We start from the raw sequence: 12,037 nt of genomic DNA, 5'->3' as shown, positions 1-12,037 counted from the left end.
AGCAGCGGTATGTGTGATATTTACTCCTGCAGCAAGTAAATGTGTAAGACTTCGTGATGGTTTTGAGAATTGACAGTAAAAGAACTGATGCTAAATGCTAATCCTTGGTTTTTTTTCCGCAAGACGGGCGAAAACATCTAGTAAAATCCTGCTCTACCTCATGTCTTATGCCATCTGCAGAACTTAGTTTGGTTCTCCAACATAGAACTTTTATATATCATTGCAGAAATCAATCGAAACCAATTGTTGGTAACATACCGCGATACACCATTCGCTTGCCAAAAGTTACGATGTGCAGTACTACTTTAGCTTAACACAGATTTTGATCTCCAACTAAGCAAATGAAGATTGAAAGATAACAATTTCTTCACACAAAAAAGAAATAACGCACATATAATTCAGACTTTTCTCCTCTTTTTTTAATGTAATCCTAGTGTCAAAATTCGTAGATATTCGGAGAAAAAATTATGTTAACCTGCAAAAAATAAACAAGGCCACGAATTATGGATCGTCATCTGGGGGAACATTAGCCTCATCCAATCTTCTTGAAGATATTTTATTGAATAAACTTCTAAGGCTGTGCTTGCTCTCCCTACGCCTCTGACGGACTCGTGCCACACTCTCCAACTCATCAAGGACTAGCCCTGTCTCTAACCTTTTCGAAACGGCCACAATCTCATAAGCATCCCATAGTGACTGCCCGAAATCCCATTTTGTATCACCAGCTGATGATGATTTTCTCATTGCTTCAAGCTTGAACCGGGATGGCGATTTGCCGTTGTAATTTCTCGGGCGGGTGTCAAATTCGGACATGGGCTGAGAGCGGCCGGAGTGGCTGTACCAAGCTTGTGCCACAGCCTTGAGGATTTCAAGTTCTCTGTCATCTTTAAGCTGTAACTTTTGCTTCATGGTGAGTTGTTTTTTGCTCTAACAAAGTCTTGTATGGGCCATGCATGTTATCTTTGAGCAACTTAGAGCCTCACAAATTGGTAGTCAAACAGAGATAAGTTTAGGCAACCCTATCCTTTTTTGTGGGCGTAAGAATTTTGTCTTTCACAAGCTTGTGAGGTGAACACATACAGATCGGGAAATGGGCATGAAAAATGGGCTGGGCTGCCTCATTGATGTTGTCATAGAATGAGTAAGTACTTTTTAAGTGAATAGCGTGAATCAAACTTTTGGCATAATTTCGAGTTCAAATTTTAACTAGTATTCACGTTATTCGGCTCAAACTTCTAAAAAAAAATCTTGCAAACAAGATGTTACATGATTGAGCTCAGTAAAGCTGTGTAACTCTAGCCCAACCCAAGTGAGCCTAACCCAATTGAAACCCAATCCCAAAATTGTGAAGGTAAAGTTAGGGTTACGGCGACTAGCAAATTTGCGTCAACCTACTTGAGTCGCACCCTTACTTAAAAGTCTTATTTTTGTTATAGACATCAAGAGAGAAATTTCTTGACCAAAGTACTCTAAAATTGAGAGCATGCGACACATTGTTGAGAATATTAATCTCACATCCCGGAAAAAAAAAATGAACTTTGTATGTGCTTATAAGTAATTGAGTTACTTTTTATATTGCTAATTAATTTTATGGTGAAATCTCAATTTTCTTCACACACATTTAATATTTTTTTTACATAAATTATTGAGGACATTTGATTCTTTTAGCACAAATGTATTCTTTGGATGATAAAATGTAGCAAATTAAAGTTAATTGTCGAAATATGTCATTCATATCAACGAATGTGGCTACAAATATCTCGTGATTTAAGTGCATTGGTATATCTATGGAGCAGATAAATGTGATGAAGATGTACAATATGTTCTTCAAATCTCAACTCATTTTATTTTATTGTAGATTTTCCGCATGTAAACAAAAGCATATTTTACCATTTAAAAAAAAAAAACATTTAACTTATTCCTAAAGGGAACAATCATTCACATTTGTTGAGCGAAGAAAAAATTTATAGGCTAACTACATTTTGCATCCTCAAAGTTTGAAGTGATTTAAAACAGGTCATGAGATCTTAATTTTCTCACATTATCTTCTAAGTTTCTAAAATTCTATCAATTTTTACATTTGAAAGATTTGAATTTTTGATTGAAGTGAGTTATGAATTTTATGCTCACTATATCATCAATTTAGTGAAATTCAAACAATTCAAAACGGTAAAGAGCAATATGAGAAAATTAAAACATGGTGGCTTATTTCAAAATCACAGAAGTATAATCCTTCAAAATTTCCCGCTCATTTCGATGAACAATTTCCCAGATTTCTGTTGAGATCTAGGGTTTCGCTCATCTCCTCCATTCTCCAAGCTGCTCTCATCTATCTGATGCTTTCCACTTCATAGCCCCCCTAAACCCTAAACCCCAAAAAAAATGAGCGCTCCCAGTCCCATGGAGGTCTCTATGCAAAACCCCCAAGACGCCGGCATCGCCGACCAAAACGGCGGCGTCACAATAGACTCAGCTCCTTCTCCCATTCTTCCCCAAGACAAAGTCCTCGTTTCAGGTGCGTACGGCGTCGTTTTTGCCTTCAATTAGTTGTTGCTCTTAGTTTTTGAGCCAATTTGAGGCAGTGTTGATGATTTAGTTGTAAATTTACTTTCTTTAAGAGAAATTGATTGTGGGTTTCAGTTGAAGTCAGCCTCAAGCCCTCCAGCACAGCTCGGGCCAACGACGTGCAGTCTGCCGTTGAGAGGTGTGCTGTTAAATTCGTTAATTAGAATCATCAATTTTGATTTTTCAGTTGTTTCTCAATTGGGTCTTATGTGTTTGATGAAATGCCTGCTTAGCTTAACGGTTTGGAAAAGTTGGGCAATCAGTGCTGAGGATTAACATAATGTGCTTTTGGTTTCTTTTTCTTCTTCTTCCTTTGTCAAATGCTTAGAATGCTTGAAAAGAGGAGTTTGAGCTATTCTGATGGACCAGTGCCGGTGCCACTTGATGATCGGTTTCTAACAGAAAATGTGCAAAGTATCTGTATTTGCGATACGGGTATTCTTTTTTATCTTTGAACTAGTCACGGGTTATGTTTTTTTAAAGGCAAAGTGAAGAAATTTTGAAACTTGATGGTCAGCTAGAATCAATACTGCAACTTTTCATCTGATAAAACGGAAATCTGACTACACAAAATTTGCAATACTTTACGTACTACATAAAGGAGGAGGATGCAGTCTTAAGATATTTGCTGGTTCTGATGCTTGTCACGGGTTATGTTTTTTTAAAGGCAAAGTGAAGAAATTTTGAAACTTGATGGTCAGCTAGAATCAATACTGCAACTTTTCATCTGATAAAACGGAAATCTGACTACACAAAATTTGCAATACTTTACGTACTACATAAAGGAGGAGGATGCAGTCTTAAGATATTTGCTGGTTCTGATGCTTGAACTGTTTGTTTTTGTAGATGAGTGGGTGCAGAACCATGAGATCCTTTTGTTCTGGCAAGTGAAGCCTGTTGTGCATGTTTTCCAGGTAAAAGGTGTACCATCTGGACTACTTTGGGACTCGATATCTATTCAAGTGTTGATCTCTTGCTTGTATGTGCTCGTTAGCTTAGCGAAGAGGGAGCATGTGAGGATGTAAGTGGGGATGGACAACCTTCCACCTTCAACGAATGGATCCTTCCTGCAAAGGAATTCGATGGCATGTGGGAAAGGTTAGTTTGCAACTTCTCTAATTTTCTTCTCCTTTATCAACTGATAATGTAACATGCTCAGTGCTCATCTACTTTTGCAGCCTAATTTATGAATCTGGTCTCAAGCAAAGGTTGCTGCGTTATGCAGCTAGTGCATTGCTTTTTACTGAAAAGGGTGTCAATCCTTTCCTTGTGTCATGGAATCGGTAAGGAATTGTTTGTTGATTTCACCTATGTACAGTTATACACATATGCTTGTTATTTCTTTTATTGCTGAGGAATTGCTTTTTTGCACCTATATGATTGTTTTTATCTCTTTGCAGCATTGTTCTTTTACACGGACCTCCAGGGACTGGAAAAACTTCTTTATGCAAGGCACTGGCTCAAAAACTGTCCATTCGATTTAACTCCAGGTTTGTTGATGTATTGTCTTGTTCAGATGAATATGCATCACTAAAATGGATGTGCGTCTGTGAAGATTCCCAGACTCAGTATTTTATTCTTTGCAGGTACCCGCAATGCCAACTGATTGAAGTTAATGCACATTCTTTATTCAGTAAATGGTTCTCTGAGAGTGGCAAGTTGGTATGTAGTTGATACTGCAAGTCCTAAAAGATGCTTCTGCTCTTTGTAAACAGGAGTTGGGTTTGGTACATGCAGTTCTCTGTTTTCATTAAAAGTATTTCTCAATCGTAGGTTGCGAAGCTTTTCTCAAAAATTCAGGAGATGGTTGAGGAGGAAAACAATCTGGTATTTGTTTTGATTGGTGAGATTTATTTTCATTTTGAGTTTTCATTTTATGATAATATATCTTCCATTTGGATTATAATTCATGAATATACGGTGATGTTGCAGATGAAGTTGAAAGCCTTGCTGCTGCTAGAAAAGCTGCTTTATCTGGCTCTGAACCTTCAGATTCTATTCGGGTACCATACTTTCTCCTTTATCCTATTCCAGACTACTTTCTGAGCTTTTTGGTTGAATAATGCAGATAATTTACATTTAACATTTTCGATACAGTTCAGTATAGCTCAGTTTGAGTTCAATTGACAGCTAAACGTTGACATGCCAGGTAGTGAATGCGCTGCTAACTCAGCTGGATAAATTGAAATCAGCACCAAATGTTATAATTCTGACAACATCGAACATAACTGCTGCTATTGGTAAGGCTACAAATTAATTTCTTAACGTGTAAAATGAACTTCTCTACGTTTGCTTGCAGATTTTCATCTGTAGATTGGAGAGGTAAACTGTAGTTTGCCAAGAGTTAATGTACTTTTCCCTTATATTAAAGAGTTTAGTTTCTTTTTGGTTCTCTTTCTATCAGTCTCTCTTGTCAGTCAGAGGTCTCTGTGGTTCTGACAAGCTAGAGAAAGAGAAATACTTTATTTTCTCTGTGGAAGGGAAAAAAAAAAATTAAATTTCACCATCCTAGTATGTATGGATTTACCATTTCTTGGGTTGCAGATATTGCGTTTGTTGATCGAGCTGATATCAAAGCATATGTTGGTCCCCCAACTTTGCAAGCGCGTTATGAAATCCTAAGATCCTGCTTGCATGAACTTATACGAACAGGAATCTTATCACATCTAGAGGTGCATTTGTCTGGCTAACCTTGTTCGGTTCTGATACTGTAATTAAAGTTTTTAACATGTTAAAATTCTCCCCCGAGTATGTGGGAAAGTTCCAAGCCATTCGTAATGAACTTTGTAAATTGTAGGATTGTGAAAGCATGCTTCCTAACTTTGCTAGCTTGAAAGAGAAACTGAATATGCCTGAGGTACAAGATGCCCAGACACCACTACACCTGTGTAAACAATTGTTCGAAACTGCAGAAGCATGCGAGGTCAGCAACGGATTCTTCAATTCCTTGCCTTCTAAAGTTGTAAGTTAGGTCCTTTTCAGTCTATCTGATAGTTGATTTTGTCTCTGGTTTCTTTAGGGATTGAGCGGGCGATCATTAAGAAAGCTTCCGTTCCTAGCACATGCGGCTCTTGCAAATCCTTACGGTTGTGACCCTAGCAAGTTCTTGAGTACAATGACGGATACGGCTAGGAGGGAGCGTTCTGAGCTACCTGACTGAATGAATAGTTTTCACATCTTGTGAACAATGTATTTGTACCAAAAAACGATGGCGCAAAATATAATTCATTTTAAAGCATTAGTAGCTTCCCTTTGTGATGAAGATGTCATACAAGTATCTGTACCAAAGAACAAATCATACAAAAACAGGCATGGTTCGATTTCTTGGTGCAAAACATGTAGTTAATTCATGGGTAGAGGTTACAAAATTCATGGGGTTGAGCCATGAAATTACTACAAGAAACTATCAACGTACAAGTAGTAGTCCGCTTCTGCTTATCTTCGTTAGTAGTCTGCTTACGCTTGCCTTCATCTTCTGTAGTAGTCTGCTTCTTTGCCTGCCGTAGAACCAAAAAGTTTGCAAATTTCACCATGCTTTCGGATATGATGAGGGCATTTATGAAGCAGATCTTTCGCCTCGGAGTATCTACCTTCCTTAAAGAATGCTTTCAAAACATGGACATACGCGGCAGATGACGGATGTTCCTTAACAGTCAATGCTTTGAAAAAGTCTGCAGCATCCTCCACAGAACCAAACTTCGATATATACCGGACAAACGGTTCTGAGTAAGGTGGGTAGTTCTGTTTCTTCATCAATTGAAGAAGTTTGAATGCTTCTTCGAGTTTTCTGACCTCCAACAATTTTTCGATAAGATTTTTGTATGTGGCTTGCCACGGTACCAAACGAGCTTTTTTCACCATTTCGTCAAGCAGTTTATATGCACCATCTATCTTCCTCTGCTTAAGGAACCCCTCTATCAAGACGTCCATCAGATCAGCATCCGCATCACAACCTTTTTCCATCATCTTTGCAAAACAAATCAGCGCTGTGTCAACTTCATCAGCGGCGCAATGCCCTTGAATCAAAATGGTCCAAGTCTTGATATCAGGAACGCATCCATCTGCTTCCATTTCGTCCAACACATTGCAGGCTTCTTCAAGTCTCTTGGCCTTACAAAGTCCAAAGACCAATTGGCTGTATGTAATGTTGTCCGGCTCGTACCCTGCATTTCTCATAGCCTTCATAACTTCCTCCGCTTGATCAAATCTGCCTGCGCCTGTCAAAGACCTGTGAATCCCATCGTAAACAGCCTTGGATAGTGTATTCCCTGCAGACTCGAACTTCTTTGCAACTCTAAACACCATATCCAGATCCGGTTTATCACTCCCTGAGATGCTCCTTAAAAGCATGCTGCAATCCTGAGCAGAGGGTTTATAAGGGCCGTCCATCATGAGCTCATACAGCTTCACCGCGTCCTCGATCATCCTGCTCTTCTGAAACTGCCGCGTAATCTTTATATAGGTGTCCAAATCCAGCTCATGACCCGCGCCCTTCATCCCCTCAATCACACTCCAAAACTCCCCTATCGAATCAGCCCGCGCAAGAACCCTCGCAACTGCATTGTATGTAATTGTATTGTGTTCATAACCAGAACACTGACCAGCCCAACGGAAAAACCTCAACGCTTTCAACGGGTAATTCCTCAGATCCCTCAAAACCCTAATGACAAAATTATCAGATAACACAATTTTGAGCTCCCCCAATTCTTTTTCAACCCCATCACTCCAATCCGACCCCGAAACAACATCCACCACGCTCTTCACAACATCATCCGCCGCGTTATCTTCGATCATCCTCTCGTAAAAATGCTTGAAAGCCACGACATCACTATCCATCCTCCCCGTTTTCAACTGTTCTCTAATTGCCACATAAGTTTGCTCATCAATGAAAAACCCTTGCTCTTTCATCTTCCTCAAAGCAATCCAAAACTCCATCATCGAACTCTTATGCACTAAAACCCTAAGGATTAAGCTAAACACCGAAGAACTCGGCCTAAATCCGTTCTTCTCGCAGACCCAATTGAAAAAATCCCAAGCCCTTCGTGGATCTTTATCCAATTTCTTCAAAACATAGATTACTACATCGTGGGTGAGTGATGGGTACGACTCGGATAACTCGGTCTCCAACTCGGAAGACCACTTGTTGGCCAGAACGAGTTGCAGGACCGAGTTGGGGGTCGAGGAAAAGAAGAGCTTTTGATGGGTGTTGAGGAAATGGGAATGACAGTGGGATTGATTTGAAAGGAAGTGAGAGAGGTGAGAGGAATGAGTCACCTGAGAATAAAGCGGCCGAGTTATGACGTCGAACTGAGCCGCCGCCAGCGAGTTGGCGAATCGGCGGGTACTGAGAAACGCCGCCATTGCTCGATTCATGGCTGCCAAACTTCTCACTGAGACCACCTACAGAGACATTGACAGGGGATTTCCAGGGTTTAAGCATTTTTCGGGTCAACCCGAATATAATTGGGTCAAATGTGGACTTGTAGATTATTTTCTCTTGGGTCATATGTTGATGGGCCCAAATGGGAATCCATGGGCTTTTCACAACCCAAATAGGAACCATGGTACTTTTATGAGAAAATTGCAAAACTGGAACATACTTTTCCACTTTTAAAGCAACTCCACCCTTGGAGCCCTCTCCCCTGGCAATCCACTATTCAATCCACCTAGTGAACAGTAACTGCTCTTAATAAACAGTAATTGCCATTTGCATCTTCACTCTTGGAACCCTCCCCCCTGGCAATTGGTAATAAAATATTAATATTTTTTTTCTCAACCAATCCATAAAATATTATTATTTTTCCCTAATTTTGACCAGTCCTCTCTCTCTCTCTCTCTCTCTCAGCAGCAGCCATGGAAGCTTCACCAACTCTATCACACATAGGCTTGGCAGGCCTCGCCGTCATGGGGAAAAATCTCGCCCTCAACATCGTTGAGAAAGGGTTTCCAATCTCCGTCTACAACCCCGCGATTTTGTGCTCTCCATCGAACGGCCCAGATCCGTTATTATCCTTGTCAAAGCTGGAGGGGAAGGAGGACGAGGAGGAAGGAGGATGCAAAGAACACTGAGCGCATGCACCGATGCTGCACATCAGCCATACATCACACAGACCTCAGGCTCTCGAGCTGGCAATCCCTGCCAGGCCTGTCCCTCGAGCTGGCATACGCTGGAGCCCCATCCCCCGCCCGTCGGGCCCTTTCTCTTCGCCTGTCCCCCGAGCAACCAACAACGCTGGAGTTGCTCTTATGCAATGACCAGACTTCAGTTACTTTGACAATATACCACTCACATTCATGTGCACTCATCCTGTAAAATTCGAGGACATTACTTGCACAAACCAACTTTGAAGGTCAATTTCCTTATTCAGTTATTTTGACAACATACCATCTACATTCATTTTGCACTTATCCCGTAGAATTGAGGACCAATCAGATATACGTTATCTTCCTTAACCAAAATCGACTTCAAACAATTGAATCATACATGTCGCATGATTATACGTAACGAAATAGTGGGTTGAATTGGACACAAGTTAATTTTGGCATAGAATTGGACGCGAGTGAGATATTGTCAAAACGTATTAAGTAAAAGTGGTCAATTGTAACCTTTTCTAGTTTCGGAGGTAAACATAGAAATTGAAAAGTTTGCGTTCCATTTGTGTAAATTTCTCACTTTTATATAAGACCTTCACAAGCAGGGACCCGCCAATGCTGTAGGGATGGTCACCTAGGCGAGAAATTTTTCATTGTGACCAGAACACGGGATAATATACCACGTGTCACTATACAAATAGTGAGATATGTATGTTAAAAAATTAAATTTTTCATCATTTATATAAAAACACGTGATGTATCCCTTGTTATTTTGTCGCAATGAAAAATTTCTTCACCTGGGCCGCACCTTGATTTTCTTTCACGCCAAGTCGGTGTCGGATATAAAGTGAACCGGGAACTCGCCCTTTTTAATCAACGGGCGTGAGGGAAGTTGTGCAGAATCTGAATACACGTGGCGGGGTTTTATAGGAGAAAAGAGGATGGTGGAACTGCGGAAAGGATCGAGGAGAGAACTTACGCAACATAACAACGGTGGTCCTTTTATTCGTTTTGCAATAGCAAACTTACAAAATGGTTGTTCTTATCTTTAGAGGGGTGTGTTTCAAGCGATTGTCAAGACAAATATAAACACACTAACTAACAAAGGGAGTTTCACATAAGAAAATATTGAACCTCCCATATTTATATATATACACACACACACTACTAGCTTTTTAACAGGATCCCGTTTCATTGTTCACGGAGTGGGATAACAGAGCACCAATATATACAGTGACCATACTGACTATTAGTGGTCCATGAACAATGGAGCATAATCTCCTTTTCAAAAAAAAAAAAAAAAAAACAATGGAGCATAATCACTGTTAAGAAAGGCTTGTATATGCATATATAGTGTGTTATCCACACACCATTTTTTTACTTTTCACACACTTCTAGTTAATTTCTGTTATTTGATATTCTTTAATTCAATCAATCTGATGACTACAAATTAAGATGGTGTGTACGAAGTAAAAAAGATGCGTGAGGATAGCTCACCTTTTTTATCAACTGTTTGTTTGTTTGCTACTCACTCATAGAGGATGGGATGTCCTACTAACCAAAATAGCTTAGGACATGCTTAAGATGACCTCACATGTCACACTCCTAAAACAAACCCCAAGACATGACTAAGCTTAAGATTGGTTGCATCAACTGTTCGAGTTAGATTGCCTATTTACTCGATAAAGGGATCAAGTCAATCGGAGTTTCTCTCATTTCATTGAGGAAAAAAATGAAATTTTGGTTCTTAATTTAATTTTTACATGCGAACATGTTTAAAGCAATATCTATAATTTTTCATGTGTGTGTGTGTGTATTATATCAAAGATGCAATGTGAAGACAACCAAATATTTAGCATGACACATGGAATCTTTCAATTGCATGAACCCCTTTACTCATCACGAACTAGTTACTCATCAACTTCCGACATGAAATATGAAAGTAAAATCTGTAAATTTTAATCCTAAACTTACCGCTTCATGGTTTGACTAAATTTTTCATGGATTCTATGTTGTCTTCCTTTGCATCTTCATTCTTCACTCACACCCTGAAACGATAAGATCCGAGTAACCCGCGCACAGCCTCTGCCCAGATCGACGCCTGGAGCTGGACATGAGTTGGATGTTCTGATTTTTGGATATGTTATAGCTAAAATCAAAGTGAACACTTTCATGCAGAAACCAATTTGATCTGACGAACGGAAACAAGGGTTTTGTGGCTCAGAATTAATTGGTGGCTGACTGTTAGAAACTTAGAATGTATTTTGTTAATCTGGAATCGAAGAGATTTCAAACAGATTTCTTACAACATATCTCATTTGGCTTAGGTTTTATCACCCAAAAATCACTTTAATGACCTACTTAGTTACAACTTACAAGTTTACGTATGCCACCAAGTTCGGCACAATCTTATCAACGGTAAAATCGTTACATCTATCAATATCATAAGATGACGATATATTTACACTTAACAATGCAGTTAACCCCACCATACAATAATTCTTATACTGAAATGCAGGTTGGGGAAGAAGAATGTTAACAACCAATTTGCACATGATAAGACATAATTAGTCTTTCTAAATGTGTGTTAACGAAGTTTTGATGGTCAAACCAACTTCACCAACTACGCTAAATTTCTGATATTTAACTTAATCTCATAAGATGTTGAAAATAAAGTAAACCTAAATCAAACAACAAAAGCATATGAAAGGCAACACAAAAAGAAAATTATAACCCTTTTCGATATGAACCGACCAAAAGATAAAAGGGAGAGAGAGCCAAAAATTCAAACACCTATACATAGATAAAGACCCTTTTTCAAAGGTTAGGGAGCTAGCTAGCCCCACCTTTCGGGCACCAATATATCATGCTTTAAGTTTGCGACTTTGCTTTGCCTTCACAAAAAATGTAACCACCATAAAAATTAAACACACACATTTGCCTCCACAGTCCACAGTGATCACTGTGTGAGTGTGTCGTCCCCCTTTTTGTTTGTTGGGTGTTCCTTTTCCCTGTGGAAACGTGCCCTATAGCACTGTTCTTAAAGGGAAGAAACCTGCATGCGGGAATATAAGATTAGGTCTCCACACTTCCACAGTCCACACTATGCGTGCTTCACAATATTTCACCTCTCTCTCTCTCTCTCCCTGATATAAAGCTCTATATATATAACATTCTAGATATAGCTATTTATATATCCATCTATATATATATGTGTGTGTACCATGTGAATATATTCTATGAGTTTCTCTAACTCTGCTGCCTTCTTTCTTACTCTCACTCGACTGTACATCTTCTCTCTCCATGATCACGATGTTGGAACTGTTTCCGAAATATTTGGCGCTCCAGCGCAGTACTGAAACCAAATTAGGGTTAATAT

The 12,037-nt window shown here is 39.4% G+C and overlaps 3 protein-coding genes across 3 annotated transcripts; 1 reads left to right on the top strand and 2 right to left on the bottom strand.

Annotated features, from left to right (window-relative positions):
• Positions 1-501: 501 nt before the first annotated feature.
• LOC114825492 (uncharacterized) lies at positions 502-909 on the bottom strand. Its single transcript, XM_029104227.2, has one exon. The coding sequence runs from the start codon at positions 907-909 to the stop codon at positions 502-504; it is 408 nt and encodes a 135-aa protein (XP_028960060.2).
• Positions 910-1,836: 927 nt separating this feature from the next.
• Positions 1,837-5,900, top strand: LOC103443555 (pachytene checkpoint protein 2 homolog). The gene is made up of 14 exons (XM_029103944.2): positions 1,837-2,515; positions 2,641-2,704; positions 2,894-3,000; positions 3,412-3,479; positions 3,560-3,663; positions 3,744-3,848; positions 3,966-4,055; positions 4,152-4,227; positions 4,339-4,408; positions 4,498-4,568; positions 4,715-4,805; positions 5,110-5,237; positions 5,363-5,488; positions 5,585-5,900. Exons 1-14 carry the CDS (start codon positions 2,383-2,385, stop codon positions 5,723-5,725), a joined length of 1,374 nt encoding a protein of 457 aa, XP_028959777.2. The 5' UTR covers positions 1,837-2,382; the 3' UTR covers positions 5,726-5,900.
• On the bottom strand, positions 5,864-7,990 carry LOC103443451 (pentatricopeptide repeat-containing protein At3g48250, chloroplastic-like). The gene has a single exon (XM_008382305.4). The coding sequence runs from the start codon at positions 7,936-7,938 to the stop codon at positions 6,034-6,036; it is 1,905 nt and encodes a 634-aa protein (XP_008380527.3). The 5' UTR covers positions 7,939-7,990; the 3' UTR covers positions 5,864-6,033.
• Positions 7,991-12,037: the final 4,047 nt, after the last annotated feature.

Source organism: Malus domestica, chromosome 06 (genome assembly GCF_042453785.1).
Source record: "Malus domestica chromosome 06, GDT2T_hap1".
NCBI classification, from domain to species: Eukaryota; Viridiplantae; Streptophyta; class Magnoliopsida; order Rosales; family Rosaceae; genus Malus; species Malus domestica.
Note: the sequence above shows the minus strand (reverse complement) of the source record. Positions and strands in the feature narration are given on the sequence as shown.

What these genes read in the sequence shown, in the direction of transcription:
- LOC114825492 (XM_029104227.2), bottom strand. Translation starts at nt 909, where the DNA reads ATGAAGCAAAAGTTACAGCTTAAAGATGACAGAGAACTTGAAATCCTC.
- LOC103443555 (XM_029103944.2), top strand. Translation starts at nt 2,383, where the DNA reads ATGAGCGCTCCCAGTCCCATGGAGGTCTCTATGCAAAACCCCCAAGAC. An exon ending in AGACAAAGTCCTCGTTTCAG is followed by an intron (nt 2,516 to 2,640) that starts GTGCGTACGGCG and finishes TGTGGGTTTCAG; the next exon opens with TTGAAGTCAGCCTCAAGCCC. An exon ending in AACCTTCAGATTCTATTCGG is followed by an intron (nt 4,569 to 4,714) that starts GTACCATACTTT and finishes TTGACATGCCAG; the next exon opens with GTAGTGAATGCGCTGCTAAC.
- LOC103443451 (XM_008382305.4), bottom strand. Translation starts at nt 7,938, where the DNA reads ATGAATCGAGCAATGGCGGCGTTTCTCAGTACCCGCCGATTCGCCAAC.